This window comes from Ambystoma mexicanum, chromosome 2p (assembly GCF_040938575.1).
Source record: "Ambystoma mexicanum isolate Mex_15411 chromosome 2p, UKY_AmexF1_1, whole genome shotgun sequence".
NCBI classification, from domain to species: domain Eukaryota; kingdom Metazoa; phylum Chordata; class Amphibia; order Caudata; family Ambystomatidae; genus Ambystoma; species Ambystoma mexicanum.
Window position 1 is genome coordinate 1023983831 of NC_090923.1, and position 23629 is coordinate 1024007459.

A 23629-nucleotide genomic window follows, 5' to 3' on the forward strand; every position below is an offset into this window, starting at 1 on the left:
GAGGAGCCCGACCGATCGGTGCTCCCGGTGCCCGCGGACTCACAGTGCTTTGCCTTCTGTTGGGTCCACGTCGCCGGGGCGCCCTCAAAGGTCTTGGAAGACTGTTGCATAACTTGCCATCAGCCCTTCCCACAGGTACCAGTCTGAAACCCCAGATCCTTGCCATGGTTCCCAGTGTTTATACTGAACACCCACAGTATAAAGTGATGTTAACAAATTGAAAACATGTTTTTTCTTTATTAAGTGCATATGGTAAAAATTAACCTTTCACACTAAATTAAAACCATAAAAAGGATAAAACAATAACAAATTACTTTTATAACTAACTATAAATAAAAAAATACAGAATCATCCGTTAAAAGTATATATGAGGGGTGTGGTAAGGGAATAAAAAGTGTGGGGATGGGGTTAGGGTGGGGAAATAAAGCTAGGGAAACGGGGAGTTTGGGGAGGGACCTACATTTGAAAACAAATTTTTCATTATTTATAATCAGTTAAAGTATTTGTTATTATTTTATTTGTGATAATCACATGGAGCCAAAATCTGCAGGTTCTTATAAGAGGGATGAGCGTTTGTCCTCTGTGCGTCAAACCACTGTTGTGTGCAGGATGTGAAGCAGTGGAAGCCCATGCTCCTCAGTTCTTCCACAGGCACCGCTGTCCTGGCTTCTTTTCTTTGAACATAATGCAGTTTCCCACTAGACCGTGGCTCATCCAACCACCAAGCAAAGCCTGTGTTGACCACAGGATCTACACCACTGGCCGATCCAACTTCCATAAGCACATCTATACATGGATTACCGCCGATTATGCCTTACATCACGAAACACCGCCATTTAGGCCATCACCAACTACACCCAAGATGATCAACTCGACCACACTAAGCAGTACCACTGTTCAGTGGTGTTACTACTGAGCCTGTTTGAAGATGAAAGCAAATGCTGACAGTCTTCCGACGATGGGAGTGCAAGCAAACCAATTGATCAATGCTCAAGTACAATAATGACAATGGAGGGGTTGGCAATAGATGCATCCTCGTCAATTCCCGATCTATGGCCAACCACACTGCCAACATTGATCTTCTATGCCAGGACAAAATAATAGACCTACTATTCATCACAGGAACATGGCTGTCAAAGAATCTCTCAATAGTCATTCCTGTGGGATGCAACATTAAATAAGCCAAAAGGACACCCGGGAGAGGAGGAGGAATTACACTTTGACTACTTATCTAACTAGGAGACTTCACCAACCTCTCACTGCAAACCTCACTTCACCTTAAACAATGTGTTAAAGGACCAACCCACGAAGTCAACATACATTGGAGGCAAGTTTCCACAATGAGAATGTCACTACCATGTCGGCCACAAACAGCTTACCCATACCTTTAAAGCCTGTTCACCATTTAAATCTCAGCACCAACAGCCACGAAAAAGTTCAAAGGACCCCCAACATTTATAAGACCATGGAAAATTATCCAAATGGACATCCTGCTGGAAAAACCTGGAAGCATCCAAACTGCATACTGAAACAAACTCAGACCAAAACTCCCGGTGACCAACTCAATGCCATTCACAACTGGATAAATACCACCCTGGAAAGTATAGCACAACAACTGCCATTCAAAACCTCTAAAAAAAAATAAAAATAAAAAACTCTAACAAGAAAGAAGCCTCCAAATGGTTCACTCCTAAGCTGAATTGTTTTCAAGCAAACCAGAAGCTCAAGAACATTTGGAGAAATAACCTAAGAGACAAACTGTCCTACCATTGCCTATTGCGGTATTACAGAGCAGCAAAAAAGCCAAAAAGGCCCATTATCCACACAATATCGACCCTGTGCAGTATCACATGAACACTACTAAGCAATAGCAAGGAACAATGCCCCAGCCTGTTAACTTCGTTAGACCTTGGTCTCTGCCAAACCCATGGAAGCCTATGGACAAATAGGATAGGTTACTTTACACATGCATTTATAAGCACCAGAGATTTCAAATATGCCTTTCTCAGAATCCCACCAACTACCCCCTTTTTTTTTACAGAAGAATGTGCAGCAAGGGCAACACATTGGAAGAAGGCACTATACAAGACCACTTTACGGAGTGTCCAGTGAAAATTTCAATAGTTATGTTCTATTACTGGGATTTATACTGCACATCGCTGCCATTTGCATTGAATATAGGTGCTCAGGCAGATCTGAAAAACAGATGCGTGGGTTAGGTTAGTAGGAAGAGAAGGTGAATGCTAGATACCTTTGCGGTTGCATTTGTGTATGCAGCCCGCAAGTACCCAGAACTGAGCGGGGGTTTGTTCCTAGGTGTTTTGTGTCACGGGCATAGAGGCAATTGTGTCCAGAAGGCTCCTAAGCCATGGTTCCTAAAGAGGGCATGATGTAAGGCCTCAAAATTGAGGGGGCTGCAAGGGAGCAGATTGGAGTTGGCCACATAGACAGGATAGCCCTCACCTATGGACATAGGAAAACCTCTGGCCCAAAAGAATGGCTATTTTATTGGCAATGTTTTGTGAAAAATTGCTATTTTTCCCACCACTTCTACGCTGACAACACTCAGCTCTTTCTATCCTTTTTGTCCTTCTCCTCAGACATTCATCAGACTCTCTAATCTCATCCTACCTCACCGCCATCAAGTCCTGGATGACCTCTCACTTTTTCACTCTCAATGCTGAAAAAACAGAGGTTCTATTCTTTCCCGCAAACACTTATCTCGCAATCTCCTCCCTCTTCCATCCATCTCATCTCTCCATCCGCCCGCATTCTTGCCATTTACTTTGACTCTAATCTCTCCTTTGACCACCACATTTCCCTTAGATCCCGCGCCTGCCGATTTAATCTCTACAACATTCGCAGTCTGCCCTTTTCACACTTTCCACGCTACAAAACTCCTCATCTCCTCACTAGTCTTCTCCCAACTATTCTATTGTTCTGTTCTGTTCTTTGGTCTTCCCCACTCACGCCTTGCTCCTCTTAAATCTATCATTCTTCAATTCGCTCACTCTGTCTTCTCTACTACCATGGCCCAATTTCTCCTTCCCTGGTCTCTCTTGGCTGGTTGCCCTTCTATTCTCAACTTAAATATAACTTTCTCTGTCTTGTGTTCAAATGTCTCTATGGCCTTGCTCCTGACTACCTTGCATCTCTCCTTCCTTTTTACTCTCCTCTCGCTCCCTCCGTTCTACTAATCTTTTTAGACTCAATGTCCCACGTCCCCCTTGTGCCCAATCGTGTTTTCGCTTGTTCCAGCTCCTAGCCCCTTTTCACTGGAACATGCTTCCCCTGTCTCTTCGCTCCATTACTTCCTATCCTCTGTTCCGTTCCTCTCTAAAAACCCACCTGCTAGAGTCCTCTAACTGATTTCATCTGCATTGAACACTGATTCATTTACTCTTATGCACGCTAATTGATTGCTACCGTTTATGAACACTGATTGACCGATTACTCCCAGGAATGATAATTGATTGTTACTATTCATGAACACAGTTTGAATGTTACTGTTTCTGAACACTGATTTGCATTCTGATTCCTTATATTGTTGACGGTCCTATGTAAAACGCTTTGGACAAAGGCGCTATATTAAACACAATAAATACAAATATTCCACCAACAACGCCTGATCAGAGTATGTGTGACAAAAATAGATGGTACAAATAGAGATGGTACTCGCACAGACCCCCCGTCCCCGTCCCATGTACTAGGGGTTGGCATGTCCCCTATGATATGGCTCTGGAGGGCATGGGTTGCAGACCAACTGCTGTAAAAGGCTGAGTTTGTAGTCTGCCAGCACAGACCCACAAAATTAGCAGAGAAAGCCAATAACATCAGGGAAGCATCTGGGTTCTGCCCGTCTCTCCGGAAGGAGGTACAGAGGGGTTAAGTGTTGAATTAAACATACGAGGAAAGCACTAGGAACTCTATAGATGGTAGCCAAGGTTTCTTTCTTGTTCTTGTGAAACTATCCCCGTTGCCGCGTAGCAGGTTGCTTCCGGAACTCTGCAACGTGCAGTGGTGACACCGTGCCAAATCAAGGCTCTATATGGTAGTATTTCCTTTTTCCCGCCACCTTTCTTCCACCCATTACTTTTTTGGTTATAGTTGGTCTCTTTGTGTGAGAGAAGGTATGCCCAGAGGTGGGTCCCTTGCTCACTGCACCATAGAAACCAAACTTGGGACTGCTTGTGTTTCCATTTAGAGGGGACCTGGCCTAGCAGTTCTGGCTGGGCTACTCCATTAATGGAAGTACCTGACTGGCTGATATGCTGGACCCATTATGCAATGGCACAGACAGGCTAAAAAAAAACGGTTGTGTGGAAGGTTGCAAAGCGGAGTGCCAGTGGTTCAGATTTATTCAAGACCTTCCACCCAATACTTTTTGGGTTATTGTTTACATTTTACTATGCTGTAAAATGCTTCAAAGCTGAAGCTTTGTTACCCATAGACGCTTGATAACTCCCAACTATAGAGCTAGGAGGTTTGTGCGGGAAACAGTGGGGAATACTCCCGAGTGTGCTCGGGTTGCATCCACAGTTGGTGTTAAGACTATCTGAATTGCAATGTTACAGAGCCCCCTCAAGCCTTAGAAGATTGTGCAGCACCAGCCCAGCCAGTATGGTTAAGTGCCTGAAAGCAAATCCACAGCAAGTGCCAGAAGAGTAAACCTTTGGTAGCTTCTCTGAGACACCTACAGAGCAAAGTTGAGAAGCCACATTGTTGGAACATGCTCTCAGTGCACCAGGGTGGTACCTGCCAGAAGTGAAATGTCAGCAAAGAACAAACCATCAGGAACCACTGGTTTAGAGGACAGAAGTGTATTCAGTTTCTGCTTGCTTGCTACAAAATCCTTGAAAGCAAGTGGAGCCCTGGAGGGTGCAGCATGGCCAATAATGCAGGGATCTGAAGTAGGAGTGCACATTGGGTGGCCTACCTCAAACACTGAAGGGAATAATACCCCCAAATAACCTGTTTAAAGTATATCACAGCTCTGCAAGGGTCTGATCACTTCAATAAGAAAGAGGAGATTAGGATATGGAAGCCAGCACCTGCATACAGGGAGTTGAGGTATGCATGGGTGGATGCTTCCATTTTGTAATTCGTTGCAAGAAATGATGTTCTCTGTACCGGGGAAAAAGACATCCAATTAGTCAGGAGGATAGGACATACCAGAAAGGGGAAATTGTAGGCATCTTGTCTAGAGCAGTACCTCACCGAGCAGGTACAATCATGCTGTCCACTGCAGGGTATTCCAGGCTTCTTTGCTTTTTCTATTTCATTTTAATGTTCAATTACATCCTTTAGGAATTCATTCATTTGGTTTATGTTTTTATTTGTGTGCTGATGACACACATACTGCTCCGTTTGATAGCGAGGATAGTGTGTCGGTGGATAATTATAAATCTTGCTTAAAACCCATTCACAACTGGATGTGTGGATCCTGGCTGAAAACTCAACTATGGGAAAACAGGTACTTTTAGTCGGAAGTGATCCTGACACTTGAAAAAGAATGTCGAGCCTCCTCTTAAGGGCTCTCATTCTATCTTTGCTATGTAGGTGAACAATCCTAGTTTCAAATTTGATAACTTGCCGTCACTACTTCTTCAAGTCATTCTCATCTATGCATCTTGTGTAAGGTACTACATTTTCTCTTTACCCCTCACAATGCTACTGTTGACACTGCAGTGATCTCCAATAGGCTGAGCTATATCAACTCATATCTTGACCAGTCAGACTATATGATCAGACCGCTTCAATTGTTACAGACAGCAGCTGCAGACCTTTGCACGTCTATCCATGCATCTAACCTTCAGCACTCTCTGCAAGGAGTCCCTGACCAGCAGCAAGTCTTTAAATCACTGTACCCGTTTCACAAGGGCCTAAAAGGTATGGGCCTCCCCATTTCTAGTCGAGAAAGCTCACCACTGAATTCCTTTTCGCTTGCTGCATTCCTCTTTTGCCCTTTCGTACAGGAAGGAAGGGTATGCCTTTTCAGTGACTGAACTCCAACTTTGGAACTCCCTCCCTTTTCCATTCACTCTATTATTCATTAGCTTACATTTAGGAGAAGCCGGACATCACTGTTCATTCTTAAGCTCTGCTTCTGCTGCTCACATGTCTTTGCAAGTGTCTTGAAATCCTTGGGTAACTGAGTGCTCCACAAGTACACTACAAAATAAAAGTGCATATCTACATCTAGGACAGTGTTATGGTGACCGTGGCTATGAGGTCCCCACTTTCAGCTCTCAGCTATTTGTTTTCCAGCTCATTCGGAAATGTTACCTTTCCGCTCAATTCTTATTCCTACTTCTCACGTCCAGTCTCCCACTACGTGTTGTTGTCACATTCATAAGTAGGACACAAAAAAATAAAGCTGCAGAGGTGAACAAGTGTCTTTTAATAACTTACATGAATATGTACAAAAGTACTGGCGACTTGCAGAAGCATTGCTTTATCGGGTGGCTACTAACATAAGATCTAGGATAAAGAGGTATTGTACCCACTGCCCACAATAGCCCAGTGATCCATTTGGACCAACCCGATCCCAGTGAGACGAGAGCAACAAAAAGCCAATAAGATACAATCAAATTGCACATCTTTCAATAGATGAACCAAAATGTGTCTCCATTCAGTCCTCAACACAGGATGTCTCAGAGTAATGTGCCAAAAGGAACAGCCAACCAGAGCACAGGACTGCCAAAACAAACCTGTCCCCTGGGTACTTCAAGTTACCAATCAAGAGGGAATGGGATCATGCTATGTATGAGAAAAAGTACAGGGGAGTCCAAAACAAAACTTTATTGCTGATAATGCAAAGTTGCTCTTGCGCCTTCTGTTGATGGTGACCAAAAAGCCAATATCAAGTAGTCTTCAGTCTTCCTTTATTCCCACTTGTGGCTCCTTTTCAATGGGATTACTTCACCGACAAAAAACACTGCTTCAAAACTACCTTTGTCCCCTGAAATGATTCGACTTCCCCCATACACTTCTAGGTGCATAATTGGCAAGCTTATCTGCTCCTCACAAAGTGAAATCGACTAAATAATGGCACACAGGCACCAAAGCACCTGAGGCCCACAAGTACATCCAGCCCAAACTATAAGACCACACACTGCCTGATAATGTCTCTAGAATGAAAAGGAATGTAAACATGCCCTGCAGCCTACACTCCCACAAATCCAAAGCATAGCATAGGAGTCATTCAGTTTATTCGATGCTGCTCATAATAAAAAAAAATAGAAATAACAATGTTTACTTTACACTGTGTATATATATATATATATATATTCCCCTTTACTGCCAATGTCTTCATAAATTCTATCCAGGAACCTGCTGCATCTGGCCTAATGGCTCTGTGAAATTGGGAGACCGCAACAGATGACTTTTGCAAAATATAAAATGGACGATCACAGTCTTGAGCAAAGCCTGGTGCATAGGAGGGATGCGACATGAGTCTTGAACGCTCCACTTGCCTGTTGCTGTACCCAGTGCTCTAAACCAACCCAAGACATGCAGCACAATGCAACCCACACCAGAGGAACCAGGGACTGCGAGCCAAAGGATATACATCAGAGTACCTGAGATCAACACAAAAAGTACACTGAAAATGAAATGTAACAAGGGATTTCCATCCAAAACAAGACGATGATAATTTAAAAACATACAACACCAACTCTCAGTGGGTTACCAAGCCAGGTTGAAACTGTGTAATATGAGTAACAAAGTCTTATAGGTAGAAACCGTAAATCTAAGCTGTGCTGGTCTTTGCTTCTAATTAATCTCCTGTACACAGTGGGCTTGTTATCACAGACATGCTGTTCAAAGCAGTCCACATGTTTTCATATATGTACATCATCTATTGTATTTTACACAATCCTAGTCTGTTTCTACTTGCTCACCATCACAAATACTAGGTACCTAGTCCATAAAGCTGTGTGAGCCACACCAGGGTAGCCTCATCTACTAACACTGACTGGCTTCTACAGAAAAAGTTCACAACATAAGGGATTGAGGGCATCACAGGGGAAACATGCAAGTTCAGAATCTAAATAATGGAAAGGCTAAAGTGAGTGCAGAGCTTCCACAGAAACCCCCCTACCACCAAAGATGATAAACTCCCAGTACTTGCAAATCGCAAAGTATACAATGATAAAGCCGCAAAGAGTATAGACGGGAGCATCATGGGTTGATCTCACAAGTGCAGACTGCACCCAGCAAAACAAGGTCTTCTGGGCTCACATATTTTGCCAATTCCAAGAATGGAACCCAAAGAGAGGCTGTGCGTAGCATCAATACGCTCCCCGAGGTACATACTGCACAGGGGTGAGGTTGGTATAAACTGCATCTAATCCCTAAGAAAATCCCTCTAAACAGTGCTGTGCACAAGACTACAGACTGCATCTAACCGTGTGAGACAGTACTCTAGAACAGAATTCTTTGCCCAAATGTTCAATACCAGTCAAAGAAGGAAACATAAATAGAAACACTGTCAACAAAAGTATTTGAAGCCCATTGAAAGACTGCATACTATGTTCGAGGCAATGCCTCAGCACTAAAATGTCCCAGGCACTGAAAATTATAAAGATCATCTCTGTTGCTAGCAACCCTTTATGTGCACATGTATCTACTATAGTCCCTCAATTCTCTGAAGAAATGGCTTCTCCCCCCCAATTACCTGCAGTTGTCTTACCTTGTGGCTTATTGTTTTCAAAGTATAGCAGCAGCCACATCTCCTGTGCTCTGCTAGAGTAATTTGAGGCAGAAGGTCCTTGCCACAGAAAACATGCAATTGGGAGATCTCGGAAATGGCATGAGTGTGGTATACGAGATGCTGGAATCTAAGAAGCATGCTTGCCTTGGCGGCACAAGCTTTTCTCATAATGTCCCTATATATACACACACACGTACCTTTGAGGCACTTAAATCTCGGTGCATGAAATGCCATCTTGAGTGGCCAGGGCAGTGCAAAAATAAAAAGACAAGCTCTGTACCATCTCTCAATTAGCCCTCGAGCAAAAGGCCCCCCCACCCACTCACTCACATCAGCACTTCGAGATGAGCCAAACATTCAAGTTCATTGCAAAATAAAAAAAGCTAACCCTATCCCAAGTTCCCCCTTAAGGTTTTATGTCCATGAAATCAACCAATGACAGAGCTTCGTCGAGACAAATCCAGGCTACTTGCACTCATTCCCCGACAGTCAGACAAGTTAATTCCAGATGTCTGCAAGAGGAGGAAAGAGGGAAAAAAAATGGAGACAAGCTATTAGGATGCAGATGTGTATAATATTTCAAGTGTCTTGAATTAATTCATGTAGCGACAGCGATCAAACATGTTCTTATCGAGTTAACTGTTAATAATACAAGATAAACATGGACTAATCTTGAAACAATATTTAAGCATTAGGGCTTTTCTAGGTTAATAATGCTCTGGTGGGTGAATAAGGTTCAGGTTACTTATCTGTTACTCTTGTTCTCCAGCATGGGTCTGGCATGGATTCACATGCGCTTGAATATTGCCCGTCGTCAGGCTGGGAATCCTTGGTAAAAGAAAACTGTTTCACTTTCGCTTTAAAACTGTATTTCTTGTCTAAACCAATCACTGGGTCATACTGGCCCCATCCAATGACAGTCCTCTTCCTAAGTTCCACCCCTGGAGGCCATCTTCAGATTTGGTAAGCACGTAATAGTGGCATTATGTACCAAGAAGAGCCACAGAGGGGAGGGAGGGTTTCGGAAGTGAATCCATGCCAGACCCATGCTGGAGAAAAAGAGATACAGGAAAGAAACTAAACCTTCTCCAGCATGGGGTCTGGCATGGATTCACATGCTCATGAATAACGATTACACAGCAGTATATATACATAACCATGGGAGGTGGCAAGGCTCAACAGAAGTAAAAGCACCCATCCCTGGAATAGACTCATCTCAAGTGAACAGGTGGCATAGCACTGCTCGGCTGATTCGGGACTCCTCTCTGGAATCCCTGTCGATGATGTCGAGAAGGGGCACACCAGAGAGAAACGCTGTCGTTGCTGCAATGGCTCTGGTGGAGTGGGCTCTCGGCCGGCTTGAAAGAGGTCGGTTAGGCAGCCGATGACAGTGCACGATGCAGGCGGAGACACACCTGGCGATGGAAGCCTTCAACAAGGCATTCCCGTGATTCACAGAACCAAAATTAAAGGGATGGTTCGCCCAAAATGTTTTATTTAAAAAATATAGAGGGAATATTTTAAAAAAAATCGATTGGCAATTTTGTTTCCCCCCCCAAGTCCCTATGTAAAATTTTGAGCAAATCAAGCTCAAAGAAAGCACATGGGGGCATCCATTTTGTGAAATGGATGCCCGCCGATGTGCTCGCTTTGGCTTTTGCGGCACTAATGAAGGAAAAGCCAGCCAGCTGTAGTAAACAAAAGCTACCACTGGGTGGCTTTTCCTTCATTGGTGCTGTACGCGGAGGACGGAGACCGGAGACTACAGGCAGAAAACCTGCAGCTGCATCTCGCTAAGTGCTATTTTTTTAATAAAAATAAACACTAGCTGTGTTTTTTTTCTCTAAGTTTTCCGGGCTGGAGGAGCCCGGAAAACTTAGAAATAAAACCGCAGCCTTAAAAACGTTGTATTTATGTTTGCGGTAGCTTTTGAAGCGACCGCAAACATAAATACGTTATTGTGTTTGAAAACGCTGCAGTTTTTCTTTCTAAGTTTCTCAGGCTTTTCCGGCTTGGATGAGCCTGAGAAACTCAGAAAGAAAAACCGCAGCGTTTTCAAACACAACCGCGTTGTGTTTCTGCCTGCCGTGGCTATCACTTTGGGTCTCCGGTGCTCCCCCAGGAGAGCACCGGAGACCCACAGTGAAAGCCAAGGCAGGCAGAAACACAACACAGTTGTGTTTACATGCCTCAGTGTTTCTGCCTACAGCTGATTTCCCATTTGGGGCTCTCGGGCTCCCCACGGGAGAAACTTAGAAAGAAAAAACGCAGAGTTTTCAAACACAACCGCGTTGTGTTTCTGCCTGCCGTGGCTATCACTTTGGGTCTCCGGTGCTCCCCCAGGAGAGCACCGGAGACCCACAGTGAAAGCCAAGGCAGGCAGAAACACAACACAGTTGTGTTTACATGCCTCGGTGTTTCTGCCTACAGCTGATTTCCCATTTGGGGCTCTCGGGCTCCCCACGGGAGAAACTTAGAAAGAAAAAACGCAGCGTTTTCAAACACAAATACAACGTTTTTAAAGCTGCTGGAAAACTTGGAAAACTTAGAAAACTTAGAAAAAAAACCACAGCTAGTGCTTATTTTTTGTAAAAAAAATAAATAGCACTTACCGAGATTCAGCTGCAGCTTTCCTGCTCTGGTCTCCGGTCCGCGTCCTCCGAGTCCTGGCACTAATGAAGGGAAAGCCACCCAGCGGTAGACTTTGTTTACTACAGCTGGCTGGCTTTTCCTTCATTAGTGCCGCAAAAGCAAAAGCCAGCATAGGAGGGCCTCCATTTCACAAAATGGCGGCGCCCCTGTGCTTGCTTTTTCGAATTTTGAGCTTGAATAGCTCAAAATTTTACATATGAAGTTTTAAAACGGAGGATGCAGTATTTTTTTTTTAATGTGGCCTATGTATTTTTGAAATAAATTTTTTTACTAGAGTATGCCTTTAAGTACGCATTTGTAAGATTAGCTGCCAATCTCTGCTTTAGAGTAATGGTGCTATCATTACATTCGAACCATCCACATTTCTTTTTAATGTATGCAGTGTAGTGGCCTGCATTGGTTGTAGCTCCTGCGTGGTAGATTATACCTATTGTTGTAAAGGTTTTCTTTACAAGTGACACTTGACCGTGTGTGAATCTAGTCAGCTTGCAGTTGTTTTTGGTACCATCTGCATTATAACGTAGAAGCATAAGTATTATGTAGTTACGATGTATTTGTATCAGTAAGGTGGAGCAATTGTCTGAATTGCACATAGTACATAATCTGCCATGGTTTGCATTCTGTACAAGTTGCTGAAATGGAATGGATTCACAATTCGGTATGGATACATACACAAATCGCTCATTTGGGATTTGTTCCTGTATCACATTGTTACAAAGAGTGCATGTATGTTTCCACATGTATGGAAGATTTCATTTATAGGTATGTTTTTGTTTTCCAGTACTTTTAGTAAGTACATTAGAAATTCTTGTGGATCTTCTTGTGAGTTTAAAGTGAATCTCACCATTCCAGCACAGTAATCCAATTCTTGTCTTATTCCGTGAACACTGTACGTCTTGTCAGGATTGTTTGTTGCGTTTCTATGAAGGACTAACATTTGCAAACACAATTGGTCTGTACTGTGTAAGTAAATATTGTTAACAATTGGTGGCAATTGAAATAGAATATTCATTGCTACATTTGCATAGCTATTTACACCAGTTTCATTTGAAAATTTGATAGACCAGCTAGTTCTGTCTCTGAGTGCTTTTTTCTTAGTTTTTGTTCCTTCCTTGAAGAAGTACATGATTTGCTTTCCCTACTAGGTTCTTCTTTGCTTGTGGTAATAGATTACATTGTAGCTTCTTTTGTTTTCTTGGAAGGATTTGCCGTCAGAATCTGTTGCATTTCTGTTTGAATTAGTTTTCTTTTACCACGTTTGACTTTTTCTGGAACAGGATATTGTTTCAGATGTGGGGTGTACAGTGAACGCAGTCTATTGTATTCTGAAATGCAAGGAATATCAGCGTTCCGTTTACTTGCATCAAAGTTGATTAGAAATAGACAGCCAAGTGTACGTAAGCGTGATAGTGCTACATAGCTCATGCCTTCTTTAAAGACGGTGTTTCCTATATCTATGAATGCTTTGTCTAGGGTAAGACCTTGGGATTTATGAATGGTGAATGCATATGCAAGAGTTAGAGAAAATTGTTCTCTACGTACATACATGTCTTTGAAGAGAAGGAATCGAGCAGTTCAGCGCCCTATCCTTTTCACTTCTGAAAGTTTGTCAAAGCGAATATTGACAAACTGAATGTTGTCACATGGGTATGTTTGAAAGCCAACAACTGTACCCAGTGCCCCATTAACTAGCCCTTGCTCCACGTCAAGGTTACGTTTAAGCATTACTCTACAATTTAAGGATAATTTAAATATTTTTTCCAACCCAGCTATGTTGGAGATTGAATTTTCTAAGGTATTTAGTCTTGTTGTGGCTTGCTCACACACGGGTAGTGTCATACCATGTACGTCTAGTTTTTCTGTGGTGCAAATTTCCATTATTGGTTGCATTCCTTTTTTAACATTGTTTCATTGAATTTGAAATAGCTTGCAAGAGTTGGCATTAAGGCCATACAATTGACATGTTTGTGCGCTAATTGTTCCATAACATCAGTAGCACATGCATAATCACCATAAAGTGCATGAATGTGCCGGTTTTTCAATATTACTTGTGCTTCTTGAGATAGTACACCAACTATAATACTTTTAAAAATGTTGGCATAAGTGAGATCAGAAGATTGCTGCATGTTTTCTGTTAATTCTCTGTTTTGGAAATGTTGCCAAAGGTTGACATTTCCTATGCTGCCAACAGTTTTACGGCAGAGTTTGTGTCCTGAGGTTTTAAAAATAGGTTCATCTTTCACTGGTATCAATTGTAGAAGATCTCCGAAAACAATGTGTTTCTCTGCAAAGAGTTCTTCGTAGTTTGTTTTAAGTACTTCTTGCAATCTGAGGTGAATCAAAGCCAACATTAGGTTGGAGACCATGCTCACTTCATCTATTAGTAGCATTTACATTTGTTTTAATACTCTGCATAGTTCCATTGCAGCTTCTGCAGAAAGTTTGTAATAGTCTAATTTGTTTTGGTGTTCTACTGGAAGGAGTAGTAATCGGTGTAAAGTGACACTGCTTATGCTGTAGGCAGCTAAACCTGTGGGGGCAGTGACAACAGCTGACAGTTTGTTGTTTGTCAATTGTTGAAGGAACCTGCTGATTTTGATTGAGAATGTTTTTCCTGACCCAGCTTCACCACTGACGTACAGCAGTATAGATTTGTAATTTTGGCAAGTACATTCTTTATTTTCGTGTTGTACACCATGTGCAATTTGTTTTCTTACTTTTTCAAAAATGGTGCGCTGATCTTTGTTAAGTTTTGCTTGTAGTACAGTTAAGTCTTCTATATCTTCTTCATAGTGACACATGGTGTTTTCCACTTCTGTCATAGCTAATTCTGCCTCATTTGCTATTAGTGGCTGTCCTAGTGGTTCTTGGCTTCCTGTTACAGAAGGTTGACTACTGTCGGAAGTGTCCTTATCTAGTTGGGCCTGAAGTTCTTCTTAGTGTTGTTGTTCATTGAGCCACATTGTTTTGTACTGCGTAAAGTTCACATCAGTGATAGCGCTTTCTTTTGCTTTGAAAGCATCTTCATAGCAGTCGTAGTTATCTAGTATCTCTTCCTCTTTTCTCCATGGTTTAAAAATATGTAGCAGAGACATGTAATATAGTTCTTTCTGTTGAGGAGTTTTTAATGACAGTTTGACATGATTAATTAAGTTTCCTTTGGGAAGTTTCACTAAGCTGCCTTCACAATCTGTCACTTTATATCTACCTTTGCTTTCATCGGGTTTTATATATTATTTTTGTATGCAAAGTTTTGAGCTATGTGGTATAGACACATGCTTTCCAAAGTGCTACTCCTGTTTGGATAGTATACGTCCAGTAAATTGTTTTTTAAGATGTCTTGGCTGTTGGGATCATTTCTGGCAATTGTTTCTATGTCCTCATATGATTTCAGAACTCTTTTTCTAGATTTAGCAGGACCAAGACTTAGCCATACTATGTTGTCGGATTTTCCATACAAAGCAATACCGGTTAAACGATCTGCCGCTTCATAGGCGCCACATTCTCTATGAGAGAGCATTTTTATGCCTAGGCTGTACAATTTCTGAGATAGTGTTTTCTCTGATGATAGGTCATTCCAGGGGTCTTGAAGCTTTGTTTTTTCTGCTTTTGTTAAATAGGCTGTAACATATCATGCAACTACAGTGGAATTGTCTGCAATGTACTGCACATCTATGTTTGCATTCCATAAGAGGGCAATGATTGCATTGTAATCATTGATATATTTTGATTCTTCTGTTCTTTTTATGTAATACGTGTTCTTAGGTGATTTACCTTTAACACTGTGTCGAACTGAAGACTTGAAGTTGTTCACTTCACCTGTTTCTGTAACTGGTCCAGGGAAACCAGAGCAGCATTTGGCGTAGTATTTCTCTTTGCTTTTGTATTTGCGACAATATTTGCCACATTTGTGTCTTTGAAATTGTAAAATATGTCCATGCAGGTCACTATGTGTCCGTTGTGAAGGGATTTCACAAGTGACATATTTTTGGATGAACTGCAAAACAGTGGCATCACTGTTGTGGCCAAATGTAGGTGCACCTTTGATCCATAAAAGCATGTGAATATGTGGTGCTCCTCTCGCTTGCTATTCTTTTCTCCAAAAGAAGTGTTGCACTTCTCCGAGGGGAGGAACAGTTTTATTACAAAGAAAGTGTAGCATAGCAATGAAACAATGATGGAAATATCTTGACAGATTAACTGGATATAGAGAGCAAAGTTCTCCAGGTGTTAATATATCTACGTTGATTTTGTTGTTGTTTGATATGCATAGGAACTCATGTAAATCTTCCCATGCATATTCTGCACAACTTAGTGTAACAAACCAAGTTGGTGGTCCAAGGTTTCTGATCATACAACGTACGTCTCCATGCCGTCGGAACCAGTATTCTTTTGTACCACGCATGTTTGCAAACAAATTTGTTATACTTGATTGTAAAGCGTCATTTTTTTCTTGTACTTTTTGTATTCATTGTGTAGCCGACATATTTTGAAAGTTCGTTCCAGATTTCAAAATGTGTACAACTCCGTAACATAGGGTTGCTAGTTCACTTTCAAAGAGTAGGTGGAATATGTATTCCACATTTTGTCTAAATCTCGGATCTTGCGAATACATTCGTAATGAGCGGTATTCTGATGCCGTAATCTGAGTGGGTCTATCATCGTATCTTCCGCCTTTGCCAGTAGGAAATAGCAGTGGAAAAGCATGTGCTTCTATACTTTTTTCCCATATGCTCATTGGTGACCCTTTGGTTTGTTGCATTTGGTAAGTTTCTAGTGCATCATCTATGCTTTCATTGGAATGCAATGGATGAATTGTGTAATGGTCCAAAAGAGTGGATACTGCAGCAGGATCCAGAAGTTTAAATTGACCAGTTTCTGATGACTCTTCAATTATTTCAGTTGCTTCCCTTAAGCTTTCTTCAATATTTATTTCTTTGTAGTATTCGTTATTGTCTTTCAGATATTGCAAGGCTTGTCTAACTTTATGTAAGTCCACCAGTTGTTGGCAATTTATTTTGTCTTTTGTTGGTACACCATTTACCAAGACAATTAAAGAATGCTCTATTGGACGTTGCACTCCTAGAGTGTGTACATTTTCTGTTAGATCTAATGGCAAATAAACTACTTTGCCACGAATGCCTTTCACCAATTCAGAGGAAGGTAGTTTTGCTGTTTTTGGTTCAAGGCGTATGATTGCTTGAAATGGGTGAACTGTTTGAATTTTGATGCTCTCATACAAATTGAATTGTTGCAGGGGTTTTGGTAGTGGGAACAATTCCAAATTATTTGTGATAGCACGTGAAGGAGTTTGGTTGTTGTGCAGTTTTGTAGTGCAGTAACTGCAACATATTAGGGATTCACTTATTTGGTATTTGTTTTCTGCTTAAAGGTTGAGAGCTAATTCCAACCATTTGGAATCTTCATTGTCTTCTATTTTGTATGTTATGTCTATATTTTTTGTGTTCCTTTTGTAAAACGTTCTGCGGCAACACACACACACACACACACACACACACACACACACACACGGTTTGGTACTTCAGCCGATGGCCTTTTAAATTTTAGAATTTCTTTTTTGTATGTGTGTAATAGAAGGTTGCTATTTTGAGAGTTGTGGCTAGTCTGTTCTAAAACTATTGCATTTTGTAAGTGGCTTTCACTTCCAAAATATTTTCTCAGGATATGGTCGATTTCTTCTTGTAGGTATTTGGGTGTACCATGCAGAAGAGCGTTATTTAAATTGGCTAATTCTAAAGCTGGACTTTTAGCATAGTATATTTTATACACTAGATTTCTTACATTTGAACAATGTATTGACATCCTTTTGATATCATGGAAGGTGCTTTTGCAAATAGGTATTGAATGCAGGCTAATGAATGTCCTTGTAGTCCTGTGTATTTGCGCACTGGACTGAAAGATTTGTTAGGAATGTCACACATTGACGTGCACGGCCATTTGTATACTGGACGGTCTGGTTCAGTCGAATCGAGAGGTAATTCTGAGTTTTGAGGGGATACTTTTGTAAGCAGCGTTTCTTGTTCCATGATGTTATTATTGATTTTTTCATACCCTCGTCCACTGCTATGGATGGCAATTGTGTTTGTTTGATTTTGTTTGTATGCTTCTTCATTAAAATATGGTTCTGTGGTTGTTGTGTGACTCGATTCACCTCCACAAATATGTAAGAAGTTATTTTTGTTGACATTCCGTTTATTGATAAGTTTCTTTTGTAGTTTAGTACTTAGTTTTGTTAGTGGTTTCATCCTATTTAACATTAATATAAACAACTTCCTTTTGAGAAGGATTACACTGTCCACGAGAGCTTGTAGGATTAATTTTCTATGTTAGGTTTTAAGGGTTGAGGATGATTTTTGACTTCTTATTAGATTCTGAAGGACTCTGTGGCGAAACATTTTTGCTAAAATACTTTTTTTTACTATGGGTTCTTGTTACTATATCAGGATTAATAGGAGCATTGTTAGCAGTACTGGTAGCCACTTTTTTGTGAAGCGTTTTGTGCCACATTTTGATGGAGGAGGTAAAGTTTCGGTAGTTGAAGCTTCCTTTGTTTCGCTAAACGACTGTATTAGCTGTTTTGTTCCAACATTCTCTACAAACTCTGCTACAAATGGATGCTTACTTTGGTCACTTATTTTCATTTGCTCTATTTCTGCGTTCCTTTCTACAGACTTGCTTTTTGGTAGGCATTTCTTGGGGTCTGTTGAAAAAAAGAAGGCATGGTCTGGTCTTTTGTACAATGTATGTGTGCATGAGTTTGATGGGGAAGCTCTTTGTGGAGGTGTGTGAATGTGCATTGGGCTGTTACAATGATTTGGGAAGGCTATTTTTCTCTTTGTATACTACTACAATGTGCTTCATATGAGAGTACAAAGTGAGCTGGTGGTGAGGAGAAGCATTAATAGTAAAGGTAATGGTATAAAATTGAAACAGCTATTTGTTTTCTAGTACTAATATTCTAAGGCTTCTGTATGTTATTTGAGTTCCAAAAACACTGGGATTTGTGAGCCATTCTACCTGTTATTATTTGTTTAATAAATGGGGATTTGTGGGTAGAATGGTTCAGAAATCAATGTTTGTTTTGGTGTGCAAATTAAATATATAACCCACACAGTCTCTTTGAGGAACAGTAAGAATATAAAGGTAGTACTGTACTTTTTTCTGCGAAATGACCAGGTTTCTTCGGATATGTCGTTCGCAGTGTAGATGCTGTTGATTTTCAGGAGCGTAGTCTTCACTGCGATTGTAAAAAGAAGTTAGTAACTTTGTGTGTTGAAAGCAGTGATGTTACTGTACATGTTAATTTTGCATCTTTCATCAGAGTATTCTCCTTTGATATCTCAACACAGTGCATGTGTGCATTTCCCTTCACTATGGGCTGCCTTTGTATGTTATTTGCAGTATGTTAGTTGAACGTGATTCGCCAATCAGTACAATTTTTAGTTTATGAAAATGCCTTGTTTTTTTTAAGCTTTGTTGTCCATAGCAGAGAGGTTTTTAAGTGATAGGTCATTATAGTACGTGGGAAATATTTCACTACTTTCATATTATAAGTACAAATCGGAAAAATCGGGAGACCCTCAGAGGGAGATGTCACCACAGCAATCGGGAGCGTTTATTTTTCTCATACGATCACATTGGAAGTAGCATTAATGTAGGGGGTACACAGTAAAAAATGGTGACATTTTCTAATGGAAAATCGAGTTTCGCGGTAAATAGGGAGGGTTGTTACGTATGTATAGGTTACGCGGGAGACGGTAAGTAGTGTGGTTTGTCAATGAAAAATCGGAAGTCTTGCACTTAAAGGGGGAGCGTTGGTATGTATTGGCTATGCAGATTTAGTGGCATTAAGTTTGTTTAAATGAAATCATAAGGGTTGCACATGTTCTCTCATTAAAATATGCATACCTGTACTTTATACGAATGCATGTGCGCATGCATGGAGCTGTACGTAGAAATCCGCGACACTTGTACAGTAGTTTTTGAAGTAGGTGCTTTGCAAGGATATGCGACTTGCATTCAGAGTGATCAATAGTACATTTGAAGTGCGAAATTTTCATGACGGAGTTAGATGTAGAGATGTTGATTGTGATTGGTGGATGGTTGTGTGACTGCTTAGCTGTGTCCAATGAGGGATTGGATTCGAGAGTGATGTGGAAAGGGTAGAAGGACTGGCTAAGAGTTACGTGCCGCACATAGACAACGCTTGTCCGCCGTTAGGGCATGTCACATTCAGGGTTCTGCAGCAAATCCAGCATGGAAAGGGGACTGTAGGCATCAGCCAATCAGATGTTCACATTGCTCTTTTGTGTCGAAAGACGGTGCGTATACTGAAGATGGCAGAGGTGGAGAGAGTGGCAGTGTTGGTGCTTGAAGATATTTTTATCCATGGTTTACAGCACTATTCCGAAAGTAGGCATGTGGCAGACAATTTCGATGTGAGAGGAGTGGAGGTGGTGTGGAGCGCTGAGACTGATCGCAATGTTGCGGCAATTCTCTAAGTTTGCAGAGACATGCGTAGGATGACCAATCCCTGTGTGGTACTTTGGCACTACGGTGCTTACCATTTGGGCTACGTGAGTTCACGTACTTTGTTGGAAGATTTGGAACAGTTGGTTCAAGCAGTCATGAACATCTTTCCAACTGCAAAAGTAATTTTTTCTGGGTTACTCCCTAGAGGAAAATGAGACAACAGTTCTGTTTTCTGTCCTGATCAAAGTATTGGGAGGTGTAACATCAATCGCGGCATGCGTGCTTTCATGTTACGAGCTGGTATGTTTTTCTGCAGCCACGAGAACATTATTCCCAGTAATGCGGCTTATTTTGAAGCAGATGGTGTTGCGTTAACCCCTTTGGGAAATGCCATGTTCTTTTGGAATGTAAGGCTTACTTTGGAGAAGGTTCTGTAATCAATGTAGGAGTAAAGTAAGAAGAAAAAATATATAAAAAACCAAAAACAGGTGTCTGTAAGGCAACTGCCCAAATAACAAAAATAAACGGCTCTTTTCAGAGCCCACCTTAAAGGGGAAAAGGGAAATAATATTTAAATGTACAGTTGTCACGCTCTGATCCTCTACGTGTCCGTGGACATGGCGGTAGCTTGCAGGCAGCGCGTATTACCAACGGGGATTCTGGGGTGGAGACGCATGCAAATGAGAATGTGCGAAGGTAGGGATTGCTCAGTAAAGCTCAGTGGGTCTGTTCTGAACAGAGAAATTTAGTGAGAACGTCTTTTCCCTGACCAGAGACAAAACAGCCATGGCTCTGTGTGCTCGAAAACAGATTATCTGGATTTTGGGAGACTCATGGATACATTGGTTGGAGGTGCATGCAGAAAGTTGCGGTCTATCTGCAGATCTTGGATTTCCTCATGTGGAAGTGCACTGGCATGGCGTGCGTGGAATGAGGTGGCTGGACTTGGTACCTCTCTGTGCTACTTTACAGACAGAGCTTCATACAGATATAATTATCATTCATTGCGGAGGAAACAGTTTAGGCCATGTCTCTGGAATTTCTTTGCATTTTGCAATGAAGGAAGGGCTTGCGAAGGTCCTGGACATGTTTCCAAATAGTTTTTTCCCGTATTGCACAAAGACAAATATGGCTGCGTTCTTCTGCATGTGGTCCACAAATGGAGAAAGCGAGGTGCAATGTTAATAAGACTGTTTGTGCCTTTCTAAGACATGTTGGCATGTCCTCATTCCACAATGAAAACATTTTGTTTCGCAGCACTTTCATTTTTCGTAGAGATGGAGTCCATCTCACATATGCTGGCAATCAGATTTTTCTTCGCAATGTACAAAATGCACTGCAACCTTTTTTGGATTCATAGTCACCTATTTGGCAATCCGTTTTTTCCAATCTACAGTTTTTGAAGCACACAAAACACCACCGAAAGGCTCTTTTCAGAGCCACTGCTTACTCCCAGCGAAAAGTGCATTGGTTTTGCTCCGCTTGCACCCTCCATTTTTGTGCGGCCTACGACCGTCGGTGGACTTTTTGAAAAATGTGTGGGGGCCTACAACGGTCACTTGATAGTTCTATTGTAAACTGAGAAAGGTGGCTCTGAAAAGAGCCTTTTTTGTAATTTTTGTTGTTTTCCAGTTTATTGCTTTTGAGCACACGACACACTAGGAGGGGAGGGCAAAAGAGGGTAAGGAAGGGACAACAACCACGGGGATAAGAAAGGGCAGGTAGAGAGAGAAAGATGTAGGGTGGGCTTTACTTAGGTAGAGGGCAGTTCTTTTGGTGCTCCGTGACCGTAGCCTCAAAAGCACTTCGAAGACTCTCCCCCCTACAGAGTACTGCATCGCAGTACATACACAATATTTGGACCCTCGAAAGGTAAGGCTCAACAGCATCGCGAATGGCTTGTGATGCAGATGGAGGGATGCGGTCCCCCACAGGAGTGTCTCTTGTGGTGAGAGGATCGGACACGGAGGATGTTGTGGAGGAACTCAATCTACAATGTTCTTCACATGGCACCACCTTGTGAATGTCCGCACTGTGGAACGAAGTTAGGTGTCGCTTCATGGTTGTCGTACCAAAGCTGTACGCACCAGGTCTCTCACGACTCAGCACCAACTTGCACTGGTTACACTTGACCTGGTTCGCACGTGCTTTTGGTACGTTCCCATAAAAGGTAAACAACCGCCACACCCACGACTCCCGGCGAGTGCTTGTAGTGCGGAGTTCCTCCACCTCATTCTCTTCTTCCTCGCTCTCTACATCCTCACCTATATTTCCCTCTGCAGGCCCTTGGGGAGGTGGTGGCGGTGGAGGGTTTGGGGGTGGTGCTGAGGCTAATGAAACAACAGTAGCCATGGATGCCATAAGGATTAGTCGGCTAATGTTTGCTACAGCAGTAAAGGCAGCACAACTCAATCTGCTATAGCCAGAAACACAATGAAGATGAGCTCGGAGGTGTGGCCATTTATAGGGGTGGAGGAGTGCGGCTCGTGACCATATTGATCACTCAAAGGCATTGCAAAAATTCTAAACAATATGTTCAAAGGTAGGGCCATTGTATGGGACATGTGAAATGGTGATTTTAGACTGTAAAATAATTTCCCATGTTTGTATAAATTCTTTTGAAATGTTGCAGAAGCAGACAAACTGCGCAAATTAGTCCACACGTTCAGCGTGGGTGCGGTCACATGATGACTCCTGAACACATCCGCGAGGGAAATGGGTGCCCACTGGACAGCAAATGCAGAGTAATGGACGTGCGCATGCGCGCAGGTGTTCTACGGACAGTGTTCAGGTCCTGAAACTAATTAAAAGTGTGACACAAGTGACACGGACAGGCACGATGTTCGCAGTACTTATGGGTGTAGTGTGCATGTGCGTACATGATCTGCTGACTGTACGGCCAGACACAGTGCCCTTAGCACACCACCATTTTGTTTGACTGCGGACATGCCGGGCTCCGCGCCTGTTCTACAGACAGTCCCATCTTGGTTGCAGACGGTACTGACAGGTATAGTGTCCTTAGGACACTCCCATTTTGTTCATTTACAGACATCCCGGACACCTGGTGTGTTCTAAGAATATGTTTTATCTTGTTTGTGAGCAGTACGGAGAGGTATAATGTCCTTAGGCCGTCCCATTCTGTTTATTTATGCACAACTTGAACAGATGGTGCGTTCTAAGATCAGTTCCATCTTGGTTGCCATTGGTACGGGTAGGTGTATTGCGTTAGAACATCCATATTCTATTGCTTACGGCTAGCTCGAACAGGCGTGCTGTCCGCGGACATTTGAACTCTTTTTAAAAATATTTTTTTTGCCTCAAACCCTTCCACTACAACTAACATTAAAAAACTTCCAATACACACACACACACACACATCAATCAAGAGAAATACAGGGGGAAGCAGGTACTGAAACAAATATAGGGGAATTAGGGTTTAACACGGGCTGGTTGTGAGGGGATGATTTGTGAGGGGATGAAAGGATGGATGTTTCATCAAAGCGTTTATTTTCTTCATGAAGGTTTGGGGATGGTTCACTAGGAAATGGAGAAGGGGACAGGCACAGGTGGAACAGTGATATTGTATTTTTCCTCTCACATATTCATCCACAAATTGCCTTAAACTGTTAAAACTGTCATTTAGTATGTTCATTTTCACTTCTATCCTTTTCAGCCTGTCTTCCTCTGTGTCGTTTGTTGGCCTTTCTTCTTTTTTTTACCTGGTCTGTTAAAAATAAATATACATATATGTTAAATGACCATAAAATACTG

The 23629-nt window shown here is 41.9% G+C and overlaps 1 protein-coding gene across 1 annotated transcript in view; it reads right to left on the bottom strand.

Moving 5' to 3' along the window:
• Window positions 1-6381: 6381 nt before the first annotated feature.
• KLC2 (kinesin light chain 2) overlaps window positions 6382-23629 on the bottom strand; it is an 854727-nt gene continuing 837479 nt past the window's right edge. The window contains exon 16 of the mRNA XM_069644886.1: window positions 6382-9225. Coding sequence (XP_069500987.1) covers window positions 9142-9225 — 84 coding nt within the window. The 3' untranslated portion in view covers window positions 6382-9141. The remainder of the gene's footprint in view (window positions 9226-23629) is intronic.